The sequence below is a fragment of the Papio anubis genome, chromosome 18 (assembly GCF_008728515.1).
Source record: "Papio anubis isolate 15944 chromosome 18, Panubis1.0, whole genome shotgun sequence".
In the NCBI taxonomy this organism is placed as follows: domain Eukaryota; kingdom Metazoa; phylum Chordata; class Mammalia; order Primates; family Cercopithecidae; genus Papio; species Papio anubis.
This window is the reverse complement of record NC_044993.1, coordinates 53100904-53116845: the sequence shown is the minus strand read 5'-3', so window position 1 is coordinate 53116845 and position 15942 is coordinate 53100904. Positions and strand designations below refer to the sequence as shown.

The window sequence follows — 15942 nt, the reverse complement described above, 5'->3', positions numbered from 1 at the left end:
TATTGTTTTTACATTTTTTCCCCTTGGCTTGTATATCTTCTTATTTAATTATAAGAGTAGTTTTTATATTCTGTATATACATTTCTTGCAGATAAAATAGAGTCTATACTTTTTTTTCAGACAGAGTCTCGCTCTGTTGCCTAGGCTAGAGTGCAGTGGCACAATCTTGGCTCATTGCAACCTCTACCTCACAGATTCAGGCAATTCTCCTGTCTCAGCCTCCCAAGTAGCTGGGACTACAGATATGCGCCACCAAGCAGTTAATTTTTGTATTTTTAGTAGAGACAGGGTTTCACTATGTTGGCCAGGCTGGTCTCGAACTCCTGACCTCAAGTGATCCACCCACCTTGGCCTCCCAAAGTGCTGGAATTACAGGTGTGAGCCACCATGCTTGGCCCAGAGTCTACTTTTGACCATGCCTTTTTGCTGGATTGAGAGGAGTCAGAGGTAGTGGTAAGATAAACAGGCCATTGTAGTCACCAAGGAGAGAGATGATAGTGTCTTAGACTAGAATGTGGGTTTAGATGGAGGAAAGTAGGTGAATTTTAAAATTATTTTTAAAAAGATTTCAAGGGATTCTGGGTCTACTTGGTTTTTCCTTTTGTCTTCTGAATGTCTCTATATATGTATGTTTATATACATGTATAAATATGTGTGTGTGTGTGTGTGTATATATATATATATATATTTAAACCTGAATCACTTCTATGCTTAAATTAACTACAGGAGAATGTCTCAGGAACCCATGACATACTCCCTTTTCCTATTCCTTTTTCTGAGTCATGGAGTGTCGAGTTATACAGTGCCAAATTCCAGGCAGGGTAAGTCCTGAGGGAATAATCACCCTTTGTGGTTTCCACACAGTTTAGGGAATGTGGTGGGATAGATACATTAGGTACATGATGCTGTAAGTTGTTTTTTGGCGGGGGGGGGTGTGCATGTATGATTTTTCAGGATTATTCTAAGGATTTTTCAAGCCACGGTTTTCTCAGAGTGGACAGTTATAATTCAAATTCACTAAAAATTTCCTTTATGAGTGGCTTTCTGGGGCTTTTCCCCTAACCTGTATTTGTAGTTTTGAAGGTCACACAATTCAATTCTAGTTATACATTCAATGGCTTTCTTACAGATTTGCATCCATTGTTGCAAAAAATGGCGGTGAGTATTCTATTTTCTCTTAATCAGAATCCCCTCTACTGGAATTGCCAACTTTTGGATGTTATACTTGATGTTATCTCTTTGCCTTTTAGGAAGAAATAATAGATGGAAGCTATCTGAATGGTAATGTGCCCCCTCAGTCTCCACTTGCTGCTTCTAAGAATTTCAAACAGAATGCGGCTGTGATCTCTCTGGAATGATTCCTTTTAAAGATGTCTTTTCATTTTATTCCCATTGTAGCACTGCTGGATCTCATACAGTTTCAAAGGTAACCTGCCCTAGAGGAGAGGGGAAGGGATGGGATAGATTTTTAACAAAAATTCTTAATGGAAGTCTCTTAATTGTAAAAAGTAATATGTGCTCATTACAAAAAATGTCAATCAATGCACAATGTTTTAAAAGTCAACACCCTTGCTCCACAGACATCATTCTTCCTCACTCTAGCGTAAGAGCCATTTTTTTTTTTTTTTTTTTTAAACGGAGTTTCACTCTTGTTGCCCAGGCTGGAGTGCAGTGGTGCTATCTTGGCTCACTACTGCAACCTCTACCTCCGGGGTTCGAGCAATTTTCCTGCCTCAGCCTCCTGAGTAGCTGGGAATACAGACACCCATCACCACACCCGGCTAATTTTTGTATTTTTAGTAGAGATCGGTTTTCACCATGTTGGCCAGGCTGGTCCCAAACTCCTGACCTCAGATGATCTGCCCACCTCAGCCTCCCAAAGTGCTGGGATTACAGGCATTAGCCACCGTGCCCGGCCTAAGAGCTGAAATTTATTGAGTGCTTTCTATGTAGTGGGTATTCTACTAAGTGCTTGGTATAGAAACAACCTAATCCTCACAAGGGCCACACAAGGTAGGTCCTGTTGTTATCCCATTGCACACAATGGTGAAACTGAGGACCAGGAAGGGTAAATCAAGGCCACACAACTGGGATGTGAACCAGTGGCCTGGCTCCAGGACCCATTTCCTTTACTTTTGCGCTATAAGCTGCATATAGACAGATACCAGGGACATGGGGCAGGGAGGTAGGTAGTGTGGAAATGCCAATATTAATAAACAATTCTAATATGATGAGTACTATGAAGGAGAAGAAATAGGGGTCTTGGGGCCCCATGTCAGGGATACCCAGTTATGTTGAAGTGAAAGATCCCCATAGCCCCTCCTTTCCCTAAGATAACACCAATGGATACTTTTGGATATATTCTTTCAGTCTAAGTATTTTGTTTATTAATTTAACCATCCATCCATCCATCCATCCATCCATCCATCCATCCATCCATCCATCCATTCATCCGTCTCTTTATAAGATTACAGGCCAGGCACGGTGGCTCATGCCTGTAATTCCTGCACTTTGGGAGGCCGAGGTGGGCAGATCACGAGGTCAGGAGTTGGGGACCAGCCTGGCCAACATAATGAAACCCTGTCTCTACTAAAAGTACATAAAAATTAGCCAGGCATGGTGTTGCGTGCCTGTAGTCCCAGCTACTCGGGAGGCTGAGGCAGGAGAATCACTTGAACCCAGGAGGCAGAGGTTGTAATAAGCCAAGATTGAGCCACTGCACTACAGCCTGGGCAACAGAGTGAGACTCCGTGTCAATACAAACAAACAAACAAACAAACAAACAAACAAACAAAAGATTACAAAAGGCTATTCATAGGCTGGGCATGGTGGCTCATCTCTGTAATCCCAGCACTTTGTGAGGCCAAGTTGGGAGGATCACTTAAGGCCAGGAGTTCCAGCCCAGCCCAGCCCGGCCAACATGACAAAATCCCGTCTCTACTAAAAATACAAAAATGAGCTGGGTGTGGTGGTGTACACCTGTAATCCCAGCTACTCAGGAGGCTGAGGCAGGAGAATCGCTTGAACCTAGGAGGTGGAGGTTGCAGTGAGCCGAGATTGCACCACTGCACTCCAGCCTGGGTGACAGAGTGAGACTCTGTCTCAAAAAGAAAAAAAAAAAAAAAAGAAAAGGCTATTCATGAGCATTTACTGTGTGTTGGGCACTACCTTACACAGTTTTCATGTGTGAACAAATTTTAATCTCACAGTTGTTAGCAATATTTCATAGAAAGGGAAACTGAGGCACAAAAAATTTAGCAAATTGTCTCAAGTCACACAGCTAAGTGATGAAACTAGGATTCAAATCCAGTTTGGAGCCCACACTCTTAACTATGCTATTCCAGCCTCTCATGGTATACCTAGCATCTGCTTTTTAAATGTACATCTTTCTAACTCAATCAGTTTGGACTGTAGTCAATCTAAGTAGATTGTTACGGAAATTAGAATATTGCATACAGCTTAGAAATTTGGGAATTGGCTTTGAGAGAATGGGATCCAGGCAGATTCCTAGAATTGGAAACTCTTCTATCACTGTGGCTGGTTAAGAAATTTTTTACTTCAGGCTGGGCATGGTGGTTCAGTCCTGTAATCCCAGCACTTTGGGAGGCAGAGGTGGGAGGATTGCTTGAGCCCAGGAGTTTGAGACCAGCCTGGGCAACATAGTGAGACCCCATCTCTACAAAAAATAAACAAAATTAGCTGGGTGTGGTGGCATGCACCTGTGATCCCAGCTGCTTGGGTGGCTGAGGTTGGAAGATCGCTTAGGCTGGGGAGATTGAGGCTGCAGTGAGCCGTGATCGTGCAACAGAGCAAGACCCTGCTAAAAAAAAAGAAAAGAAAAAAGAAAGAAAGAAAGAAAAGAAAAGAGAAACCTCCCACTTCCAAGCACAAAATTTCTAACACCCCTGGTCCATCCCGACCTGTCCCCTGGGCACTTAGCTAGTACAGTAGTGCTTGTAGGAGAACCTGTCATTGTGATCTTTTCCCATCTGTCTTCAACTGAAGCTCCCACGTGTGGATGGATGACCTGTCCCACAGAGTCCTGGCCTATCTGAATTCTCGGAATGTTGCCTTCACCATCTCCAGCCTGCAGGTGTGTACCTGAGACCCATCTTTCTGTTTCCATCTCAGTGCTCAGGGATTGCAAACTCAGGGGCCAGGTAAATTGGAGAAGTGGGCTAGATGTAGAGACAGTCTTTACTTCTGCAAGGAAAAGGGTTCTGTACAGTTCTTCTTGAAACGTGATATAAGATATTTTGTCTCTCTTTCATTTTCCCACCTTTGATGGAGACATGATATATTAGGGTATGGGCTGAGCTGCTATAACAAAAAGACCCCCAGAGGACAACAGCTCAAACAGTTTAGTTTATTTCTTTCTCATGTAATAGTCCAGAGCTAAGTGGGAGAGCCACAGAGAAAAGGCAGCTGTATTCCATGAGGTTATCCAAGGACCCAGGTTCCTTTTAGCTTTTTGCTTTGTCATCTCCTGGGGAGTTATTACCCATGTGGTGGAAACACCACACCCCTTCTCCAATCCAGGGGAGGGGTGGGAAGAAGAAGACAAGGGTAAGCATCTTCTCTTCTGAGGATATGACTTGCAAGTTACACAATTCCCTCTGCACACATTAGCTTGGCTCACACATCATAGTCACATCTTACTGCAAAGGAGACATGTACCCAACTAAAAGTTGAAGGGTTCAATTGATGAAGAGCAGTGAGAGAGTGGATATTTGGATATAGTGATCAGTCTTTCTACCATGGGTCCAAGAAATGTATTTTTTTCTCTTTTAACTCTACTGTAATGAAAACAATAGCACAAGCGTGTTGAAAGGTGGCAAAGGGTATTTGCCTTAAGGGGCAATAGGGCTCATGCCTGAGGTGGTGGCTATGGTGAACTGCACAGCACCTGCCTGACCATTAGCCTAGTGTGGCATGTTGTGTCTTTTTCATCACACTGTGGATAACACAGAAAATTGGGGAAAAATTCTTTCAGTATTGAGAAACAATTATTCAGTTTAGCAAAAGGCCATTTATGTCATTAATTAATGAATAAAGTTCTGACATGTCTTCATTGTTTCCATTTTTACTTACATTTTATTGAAAATGGAAACATCAACCAACATTGATGTCACAAATATACTCAGAGAGCTTGTTGTCTGCCAGGTCCCAGGACAGCCATTAGCTGGAGGTGGCTGTTGGCCCCACATGGCATCTGCTTTTCTTCTCTTCATCAGTCAGGGCAACTGAAGGAGAAGCAATGCTTGCCTTCTTTCTCTAGCAGTAATGGATACTCATGAGATGTATCTACTTTAACCTGATATATCTCTTCCTGTGTATATACCATATTCATTTATTCATTCAATATCTACTGAGTTAACAACTGCTTTTTGCCAGGCATGGCTCCAGACACTGAGGTCTCAGTAGAGAACAAGACAGTCATGATACTACCCACAGGACCTTTCATTTTAGGGGTGAGGCTTTAAGTAAGCCATTATTCACCTTGGTCAAGATAGAGAATAATAGCTGGCACTATTGAGCACTTACTGTGTGCTAGCCACTATCGAAAACACTTTACACACTGAATCCTCATAATAACCCTATGTGGTAAGTTATCTTATTGCCTCCATTTTGCAGGTAAGAAAACTGAGGCCCACAAGAAGTGTTGCTGATTTAGCAAATAAAAATACAGATGCGGCTCTGCGTGGTGGCTCATGCCTGTAATCCCAACACTTTGCGAGGCATAAGTGGGAGGATTGTTTGATACCAGGAGTCGGAGACAAGCCCTGGCAACATAGTGAGACCCTGTCTCTACAAAAACAAACAAACAAACAAACAAACAAAAAATTAGCTGAGTGTGGTGGTGTGGCCTGTAGTCCCAGCTACTTGGAAGGCTGAGGCAGGAGGATTGCTTGAGCCCAAGAGTTTGAGGTTACAGTGAGCTATGATCGTACCACTGCATTCCAGCCTAGGCAACCGAGAAAGACCCCTTCTCTAAAACAAAAACAAAAAACAGATGTCCGATTTCATTTGAATTTCAGATAAACAATGAGTGATTTTTTTTTTTTTTTGAGACGGAGTCTCGCTCTGTTGCCCAGGCTGGAGTGCAGTTGTGCCACCTTAGCTCACCACAACCTCCATCTCCCAGGTTCAAGTGATTCTCCTGCCTCAGCCTCCTGAGTAGCTGGGACTACAGGTGCATGCCACCATGCCTGGCTAAATTTTGTATTTTTAGTAGAGATGGGGTTTCACCATGTTGGCCAGGATGGTCTTGATCTCTTGACCTCGTGATCCACCCGCCTTGGCCTCCCAAAGTGCTGGGATTACAGGCATGAGCCACCGCGCCTGGCCCCTCACTTTTACATGTTGGTGGCTAATGAGGAATTTGGAGCTGGCCCAACCAGACTGCTGGCCACCAGTTGTGGTCTCTGCAGGGAATGAGGTGGCCGGGCTGGGCCGCTGGCCATGGTGCTGACCATGTGCTCCTGCTCTTTCTGTTCTCACTCACTCTCCCAACACCCCCAATACAGGCAGCCGTGGAAAACCACCTGGAGCAGCGTCTGCACCAGCCCCAGAAGCTGCTGGAGGACCTGAGGAAGACAGATGCCCAGCAGTTCCACACTGCTATGAAATGCCTCTTAGAAGACAAGAAGGACCGCTTGGTGAGGCGCCCATGGCATCCTGGGGATAGAGGAAGTCCAGCACCACGTGGTGTTGTTGAATTGAATAAAATGGAGCCTGACTTAGGCCTTGGTCCTTCATTGTCTTTTCCTCTCTCCCTCTGCCTCCTCTAACCCCCTGGGAGCTTTAGGATCTAAGTTTTCTCACTTACTTTCTCCAAAGTTAAAATGAGGAGCCTTATAATTTTCTATTTTATTTTTGTTTTAGACAGAGTCTTACTCTGTCACTCAGGCTGGAGTGCAGAGGCACAATCTCAGCTCACTGCAACTTCTGCCCCCTGGGTATAAGTGATTCTTGTGCTTCAACCTCCCAAGTAGCTGGGATTACAAGTGTGTGCCACCATGCCTGGCTAATTTTTGTATTTTTAGTAGAGATGAGATTTTGCCAGGCTGGTCTCGAACTCCTGGCCTCAAGTCATTTGCCTGCCTTGGCCTTCCAAAGTGCTGGGATTACAGGTGTGAGCCACCATGCCTGGCCTAATTCATATTTTTGTGAGTACTAAGAAATGAGGGGTTCTAATTGAGGATCTGAGGATCTCCTGATTGTTTGGGTGAATAAACATCCACTAATAAAAATTACTATGCACCAGTGGACACAGAGATCCTGTCCTCAAGGAGCTCACAGTCTGCATGGGAGACAAAAAACAGAAGCAGTTAATTTCCACAAAATGAGGTTAGTGATCCAAGAATATCACAAAGCAAGGCCTCTGAGACTGTAAAAACTGGGACTTAAAAAAGGTAAGTCATTTGCTCAGGACATACAGATAATGGAGGCCCTGGGATTTGAACCTGGGAATGCCTGACCCTAGTACCCATGGGGCTTAACCTGTAGGATTGTCATGAGAATTAATCAGATGATGCATGTTTGCTCCAAGCTTGGCACAGTAGAGTCAATGCTCAGTAAAATGGAAGCTTTTTTTTTTTTTTTTTTTTTTCCTTAGAGACAGGGGCTCACTCTGTCATCCAGGCTGGAGTGTAGTGGTGTAGTTATAGCTCACTGCAGCCTTGATATCCTAAGCCCAAGTGATCCTCCCACCTCAGCCTCTCAAGCAGCTAGGACTACAGGTGTGCACCAGCACACCCAGCTAATTTTTAAACATTTATTTTTTAGGGATGGGATCTCCCTATGTTGTCCAGGCTGGACTCAAACTCCTGGGCTCAAGCGATCCACCTGCCTCGGCCTCCCGATGTGCTGGGGTTATAGATGTGAGCCTCTGCACCAGGCCAATCAGTCCTTTCCAAAAGCTCCCCAGATGGGCTGGGCATGGTGGCTCATACCTGTAACCCTAACACTTTGGGTGGTTGTAGGCAGATTGCTTGAGCCCAGTAGTTTGAGACCAGCCTGGGCAACATGGCAAAACTCCATCTCTACAAAAAATAGCTGAGTGTAGTGGTGTGTGCCTGTGGTCCCAGCTACTTGGGAGGCTGAGGTGGGAGCATTGCTCAAGCCCAGGAGGTTGAGGCTGCAGTGAGCTATAATCACACCACTGCACTGCAGCCTGGGTGACAGAGCAAGACCCTGTCTCAACAATAAAATCAAACTTTAAAAAAGGTCCCCAGATGATTCTGATGTGCACCCAGAGGTGAGAACCACGGGCTTGGAGGAAAGACACGAGTACCTTTAATGCATTATAGAGTTTGGTTCAAGATGACCTGGGGGCACATAAGGGAGGGAAATCTGATTTGAAGGAGGAAGTTGGAGGGATCAGAGACTTCACCAAGGAGATGGCAATGGAGCCCAGCCTTAAAGGATGAGCTAGATTTCACCAGAAAAAGGAGAGATGCAGAATTCCAGGTAGACCAAGGGCCTGAGGTATGCTGGTCAGATGTATCTGGAGACTGGGAAGGTTCCAGAGTGAGTGGAGCAGATAAAGGCCTTGACTTTGTTTTGCAGGGAATGGAAAGCTCTAGAAGTTTCAATATAGCAGCATGGTGTTAAACAGTGATCCTGACTTTCCCCACTGTTGCAATGTGTGGTCCCTCCCAGGGCTTCCAAATTGAAAGGCAGCTCTCAAGCTGACCCTGGCTTTTCTTATTGCTTTAGGACCTGAAAGACATCATCATCGACTTAGGAGAGATTCGAGAACGAGCCTTGCAGAGCCCTGGCGTGAACCGCAGCCTGTTTCTCATCACACTCGAGAGGTGTTTCCAGGTGCTGAACTCCCTGGAGTGTGTGGAGATCCTGGGCAAGGTGCTGAGGGAGTCCTCAGGCAGCTTTCTCCAGCCAGACATCACAGAGCGGCTCCCTCGGGACCTGCGCGAGGATGCCTTTAAGAATCTGTGAGTGGTTTCTCCCACATTTTTTCTTTTTTTTTTTGAGATGGAGTTTCACTCTGTCACCCAGGCTGGAGTGCAGTAGCGCAATCTCGGCTCACTGCAACCTCTGCCTCCCAGGTTCAAGCGATTCTCCTGCCTCAATTCCAAGTAACTGGGACTACAGGGGCGCCTACCACACCCAACTAATTTTTGTATTTTTGTAGAGATGGAATTTCATCATGTTGGCCAGACTGGTCTGGAACTCCTGACCTCAGGTGATTCACCTGCCTTGGCCTCCCAAAGCGCTGGGATTACAGGCGTGAGCCACCACACCAGCCACTCCCACCTTCTTAACTCATCATACTATCCTTCAGGGGCTGCAGTGAGAATTCAAAGAGGTATCACCTGGCAGCAGGGAGAAGGCAGGTGGGCACAGGTTTATATGCATGTTTTGGAGCAAAAGCTTAAAATCTGTAGAGTTAGGCTGGGTGTGGTAGCTCACGCCTGTGATCCCAGCACTTTGGGAAGCAGAGGTGGGTGGATCATGAGGTCAGCAGTTCGAGACCAGCCTGGCCAACACAGCAAAACCACGTCTCTACTAAAAATACAAAAATTAACCAGGTATGGTGGTGGGTGCCTGTAATCTCAGCTACTTGGGAGGCTGAGGCAGGAGAATCACTTGAACCTGGGAGGTGGAGGTTGCAGTGAGCCAGAACTGCACCACTGCATTCCAGCCTGGGCGACAGAGTGAGACTCCGTATCAAAACAAAAACAAAAGCAAAACAAAACAAAAACCCACATAAACAAATACAGTGGGAAAAAAGTATCACTAAATCCTAGCTAGATATGTTGCTTGCTTAAGTGTGTGTCAGATTGGGCTGCTATAACAAAAATACCACAGACTATGTGGCTAATAAACAACAAGTGTTTATTTCTCATGGTTCTGGAGACTGGGAAGTCCAAGATCAAGGTACTGGCAGACTCGGTATCTGGAGAGGGCTCACTTTCTGGTTTATTGGCACCTTCTCGCTGTGTCCCCTTGTGGTGGAAGGGGTGAGCAAGCCCTCTGGGATCTCTTTTATAAGAGCACTAATCCCATTCATGAGGTATCCAGCCTCATGAACTAATCACCTCCTCAAAACTCCACCTATTAATACTGTCATGTTGGGAGTTAGGATTTCAACCCATGAAATTTGGGGAAATGCAAACTTTCAGTCCACAGCACCAAGGCTGTGAACCTGGGTCTTGTTCTATTGATTTATAAACAATCTGAGTGTGTTTTAAAGACTCATTGGCACTAAACTGAGACCTTCTTGAGGGACAGCAGGAGGAGTGACAGAGCATTGAAAAAGGAGGACTTTTCTCCTTTTGAGATGCCATGCCAGCGTATGTTGGTTACAGCCAGCCCTGCAAGAAATTGCGCTTTGATGTAAACCAAATTCGAGGATTGGGTCTAGGACTTGAAGGGCCATAGGCATTGCAAACACCGCCAACTTCCTCCTTTTACTAATCGTAGCACTTTATGGCCATAAAACACTCTTTCTTTTTTTTTTTTTTTTTTTTTGAGACGGGGTCTTGCTCTGTCGCCCAGGCTGGAGTGCAGTGGCACGATCTTGGCTCACTGCAAGCTCTGCCTCCCGGATTCAAGCGATTCTCCTGCCTCAGCTTCCCGAGTAGCTGGGACTACAGGCACCCGCCACCACGCCCGGCTAATTTTTTGTATTTTTAGTGGAGACGGGGCTTCACTGTGTTAGCCAGGATGGTCTGGATCTCCTGACCTCGTGATCTGCCCACCTCGGCCTCCCAAAGTGCTGGGATTACAGGCGTGAGCCACCGCGCCCGGCCATAAAACACTCTTTCTAAATCTAAAAATGATTTAGAAGAAGGAAAAGCCCAATATGATGATAACAATGTGGGAGATTCCTTTTATCTTTTGCAGCCAAAGGGCAGTAGGTGAAACAGACAGTATACTGACCTCATCTTTTCTCTAGGGGTGTCAGTTTTTTCCACTAAGATGTATATACATGAAACCCTTTTGCTCTGCAGGCTATTACACTATTCCTTTTAAATTCAGTGTCTCCTCCCTCCGCCATTCATTCAGGTTGTGGAAGAGAACATCATTGGAGTGAGAGTTTATTGGTTACTGCTTACCTGAGTGAGCAGTAAACCCAAGTGGCAGAAAAACCCATTCAAACTGGCTTGAAGCAAAAAGGGAATTAGTGGAACATGTAATTGAATAGTTTTAGGTGTAGGGCTGACTTCAGACACAGCTGGATCCAGAGACTCAAATGATGCCATCGGGAACATCTTTGGCTCTTTATCTTATATGCTGAAAACCACTGAATTGTGTACTTTATTTTTTTATTTATTTTATTTTTTGAGACGGAGTTTCCCTCTTGTTGCCCAGGCTGGAGTGCAATGGTGCCATCTCGACTCACTGCAACCTCCGCCTCCCAGGTTCAAGTGATTCTCCTGTCTCAGCCTCCAAAGTAGCTGGGATTACAGGTGTATGCCACCACGCCTGGCTAATTTTTGTACTTTCAGTAGAGACAGAGTTTCATCATATTGGTCAGGCTGGTCTCGAACTCCTGACCTCAGGTGATCTGCCCATCTTGGCCTCCCAAATTGCTGGGATTACAGGCGTAAGCCACAGTGCCTGGCTGAATTGTGTACTTTAAATGGGTGAATTGTAAGGTGTGTGAATTATATCTCAACAGAGTTGTCCCCCACCTCCCCCAAAAAAGACCAAGAGGTGAGGAAGTGGAGACAATATGTATGGAATATTCTTTGGAAGGTGTTTAGCTGTGAAGGGGAAGAGGAAAATGGGAAAAATAGCTACATATAGCTAAGGAGTGTGTGTGTGGGCATATTTTTTATTATTAAGTTCTGGGGTACACGTGCAGGATGTGCAGGTTTGTTATATAGATAAATGTGTGCCATGGTGGTTTGCTGTACCTATCAACCCATCACCTAGGTATTAAGCCCAGCATGCATTAGCTATTTTTCCTAATGCTCTCCCTTCCCCCATCCCACCCCCCAACAGGCCCCAGTGTTGTTCTCCTCCCTGTGTCCATGTGATCTCATTGTTCAGCTTCCACTTGTGAGAACATGGAGAATTTCATTTTCTGTTCCTGCATTAGTTTGCTAAGGATAATGGCTTCCAGGTCCATTCATGTCCCTGCAAAAGACATGATCTTGTTCATTTTTATGGCTGTATAGTATTCCATGGTATATATGTACCACATTTTCTTTATCCAGTCTATTATTGATGGGCATTTGGGTTGACTACATGTCTTTGCTATTGTGAATAGTGCTGCAATGAACATGTGTGCATTTATCTTTGTGACAGAATGATTTATATATTTTTTGGTATATACCCGGTAATGGGATTGCTGGGTCAAATGGTATTTCTGGTTCTAGATCTTTGAGGAATCGCTACACTGTCTTCCACAATGGTTGAACTAATTTACATTCAGGAGAGGGAAGGTTTTTTTTTTTTTATGCTTTTAAGTTATAGGGTACATGTGCACAACATGCAGGTTTGATATACAGGTATACATGTGCCATGTTGGTTTACCGCACCTATCATCTCATCATTTACATTAGGTATGTCTCCTAATGCTATCCCTCCCCCAGCCCTCCACCCCTTGACAGGCCCCAGTGTGTGATGTTCCCCTCCCTGTGTCCAAGTGATCTCATTGTTCAATTCCCACCTATGAGTGAGAACATGCGGTATTTGGTTTTCTGTCCTTGTGATAGCTTGCTGAGAATGATGGTTTCCAGCTTCATCCATGTCCCTGCAAAGGACATGAACTCATCCTTTTTTATGGCTGCATAGTATTCCATGGTATATATGTGCCACATTTTCTTAATCCAATCTATCATTGATGGACATTTGGGTTGGTTCCAAGTCTTTGCTATTGTGAATGGTGCAGCAATAAACATACGTGTGCATGTGTCTTTACAGTAGCATGATTTATAATCCTTTGGGTATATACCCAGTAATGGGATTGCTGAGTCAAATGGTATTTCTGGTTCTAGATCCTTGAGGAATCGCCACACTGTCTTCCACAACGGTTGAATCAATTTACACTCCCACCACCAGTGTAAAAGCCTTCCTATTTCTCCACATACGGGAGAGGGAAGGGTTTTAACACAAGACAGCTTTGGGTCACATTTGCTGTTGTGACTCCCTCTTTAAAGCAGCCCCCACCTGTTTGTTATTAATTGATGCCCATGTTTGTGTCATTTAGATCTGCAGTGTTCAAAGATCTCTACGACAAAACCTCGGCTCATTCCCAGAGAGCTCTCTATTCCTGGATGAGTGGGATATTGCAGACATCCTCCAATGCCACTGGTGAGCCTGTACTTGGAGGTGGGATCACTTTTTGGGGGAAGAATATCTTCAAAAGAGGTGCTTCATCTCTGAAAACATGGATTTGATGTTGTTCTCTTCTGATTTTTACTACCTCCCACCACTTTGAAAAACAGTTTGATATGGCATATGGAGTAAAACACATACCCCATTTTGTTAATGCAATTCACACATGTGGAAGTCTCTGATATAATGATGTGTCTGTATTTCTGTATTTCACAATCCATGTTGTGTCATCATTTTTTAGTGGAATATAAATAATGATGGTAACTTAGATTCAATGTGAACCTTGAGTAGGGTTACAAGTTCAAAATCTGTATTAAAAAATCTATATTAAAATGAGAGAAGAGGCTGGGCACAGTGGCTCACACCTGTAATCCCAGCACTTGGGATGCCGAGGCAGGAGGATTGCCTGAGGTCAGGACTTTGAGGCCAGCCTGACCAACATGGTGAAACCCTATCTTTACTAAAAATACAAAAATTAGCTGGGCATGGTGGCGGGAACCTGTAATCCCAGCTACTCAGGAGGCTGAGGCCATTGCACTCCAGCCTGGGCAACAGAGCAGAGAATTTTGTTAGGAAATCTAGGCAATAAAGCACAGAAATTTAACTCTGAGCATCCTGGCAACCAAAGCAGGTAGGTCAGGATTTATTTATTTGATGGATGTTGATTAAAGCCTCCTTGTGTCCTAGAGTAGTTAAATTCATAGAGACAGAAATTAGAACGGTGGTAGAGTTTCAATTTTGCAAGGTGCAAAATATTCTGGATATGGTTGGTGGTGATGGTTGCACAATAATGTGAATGTCAATGTACTTACTACCGCTCAACTATACACTTAAAAATGGGGCCTGGTGGGCTGGGTGTGGTGGTTCATGCCTGTAATCCCGGCACTTTGCGAGGCTGAGGCAGGCGGATCAACTGAGATCAGGAGTTCGAGACCAGCCTGGCCAACATGGTGAAACCCCCTCTCTATGATAAATACAAAAAATTAGCCCAGCGTGGTGGTGTGTGTCTGTAATCCCAGCTATTTGGGAGGCTGAGGCAGGAGAATCACTTGAACCCAGGAGGCAGAGGTTACAGTGAGCTGAGATCATGCAATTGCACTGCATCTTGGGTGACAGAGTGAGACTCTGTCTCAAAAAAAAAAAAAAAAAAAAAAGAAAAGAAAAGAAAAGAAAACTGGGGCCAAGTGCGGTGACTCACGCCTGTGATCCCAACACTTTGGGAGGCTGAGACGGGCGGATCACTTGAGGTTAGGAGTTTGAGACCAGCGTGGCCAACATGGTGAAACTCTGTCTTTACCCCCCTCAAAAAAAAAAAAAAAAAAAAGCCAGGCATGGTGGCACACGCCTGTGGCCCCAGCTACTTAGGAGGCTGAGGCGGGAGAATCGCTTGAACCCGGGAGGCAGAAGTTGCAGTGAGCTGGGATTGTACCACTGCACTCCAGCCTGTGTGATGGAGTGAGACCCTGTCTCAAAAAAAAAAAAAAACCAAAACCAAAACCAAAACCAAAAACAGAGATAGAAAAGAATGGCTGTATAGATTAGCAGTACAAACAATTTCTCAGATAGCTCCAATTTGTTAACCTTTAATGTCAGTAATGTAAACAGAATAAACTTTTAAAAAGCCCATTATGTATCAATAGCTGAAGATAGAGAAGGAAACAAAACAAAGTCTCTGTTCTTATGACCCTATTGTTTTATTGTGGGAGGGTTGGTGCAGAAAAATGTTTAAACATGTAAGTAATTAAAGAGAGAGAGAGAGAACTTAGAAATTTAGATACTGGTAGCTGCTATGAAGAAAATAAAATAGTTTGTTGAGATGGAGTCTTACTCTGTCACCCAGGCTGGAGTGCAGTGGCACAATTTTGGCTCACTGCAACCTCTGCCTCCCGGGTTCAAGTGATTCCCTTGTCTCAGCTCCCAAATGGCTGAGATTATAGGTGCCTGCCACCATGCCCAGCTAATTTTTGTATTTTTAGTAGAGACGTGATTCCTCCATGTTGGCTAGGCTGGTCTCGAACTCCTGACCTCAAGTGATCCACCTGGCTTGGCCTCCCAAAGTGCTGGGATTACAGGCATGAGCCACTGTACCCAGCCGGAAAGGATTATTATAGGTACTTTAGACTAGAAGAGCGCTTGGCAAATGTTCTCTGTAAAGGACCAGGTAAATATTTTAGGCTTTGTAAGCCTACCATCTCTGCCTCAACTATTCAGCTCTGACATTGCATCTTGAAAACAGCTGTAGTCAATAGATGAATGAGCATGCCTGTGTCCCAGTAAAGCTTTTTTTATGGATGCTGAAATTTGAAATTTGCATAATTTTCATGTGTCACCAAATAGGATTTTTCTTTTGATTTTCCTTTCAGCCATTTAAAAAATGTAAAAACGAGGCAGGGGGCAGTGGCTCATGCTTGTAATCCCAGCACTTTGGGAGGCCCAGGCAGGAGGATTGCTTGAAGCCAAAAGTTCAAGACCAGCCTAGGCAACATAGCAAGACCCCATCTTTTAAAAAATTTTTTAAAAATTAGCTGGTGTGCTGGTACATGCCTGTAGTCCCAGCTACTCTGGAGGCTGAGGCGGGGAGGATCCCTTGAACCCAGGAGTTTGAGGCTGCAGTGAGCCATGATGGCG

General features: G+C 44.6%; 1 protein-coding gene across 1 annotated transcript in view; it reads left to right on the top strand.

Annotated features, from left to right (window-relative positions):
• The first annotated feature begins 348 nt into the window (after positions 1-348).
• OTOA (otoancorin) overlaps positions 349-15942 on the top strand; it is an 81321-nt gene continuing 65727 nt past the window's right edge. Inside the window, 8 exon segments of the mRNA XM_021931822.2 lie at positions 349-821; positions 1130-1158; positions 1251-1281; positions 1399-1426; positions 4006-4093; positions 6528-6659; positions 8722-8957; positions 13187-13290. Of these exon segments, the coding sequence (XP_021787514.2) occupies positions 731-821; positions 1130-1158; positions 1251-1281; positions 1399-1426; positions 4006-4093; positions 6528-6659; positions 8722-8957; positions 13187-13290 (739 nt within the window). The 5' untranslated portion in view covers positions 349-730.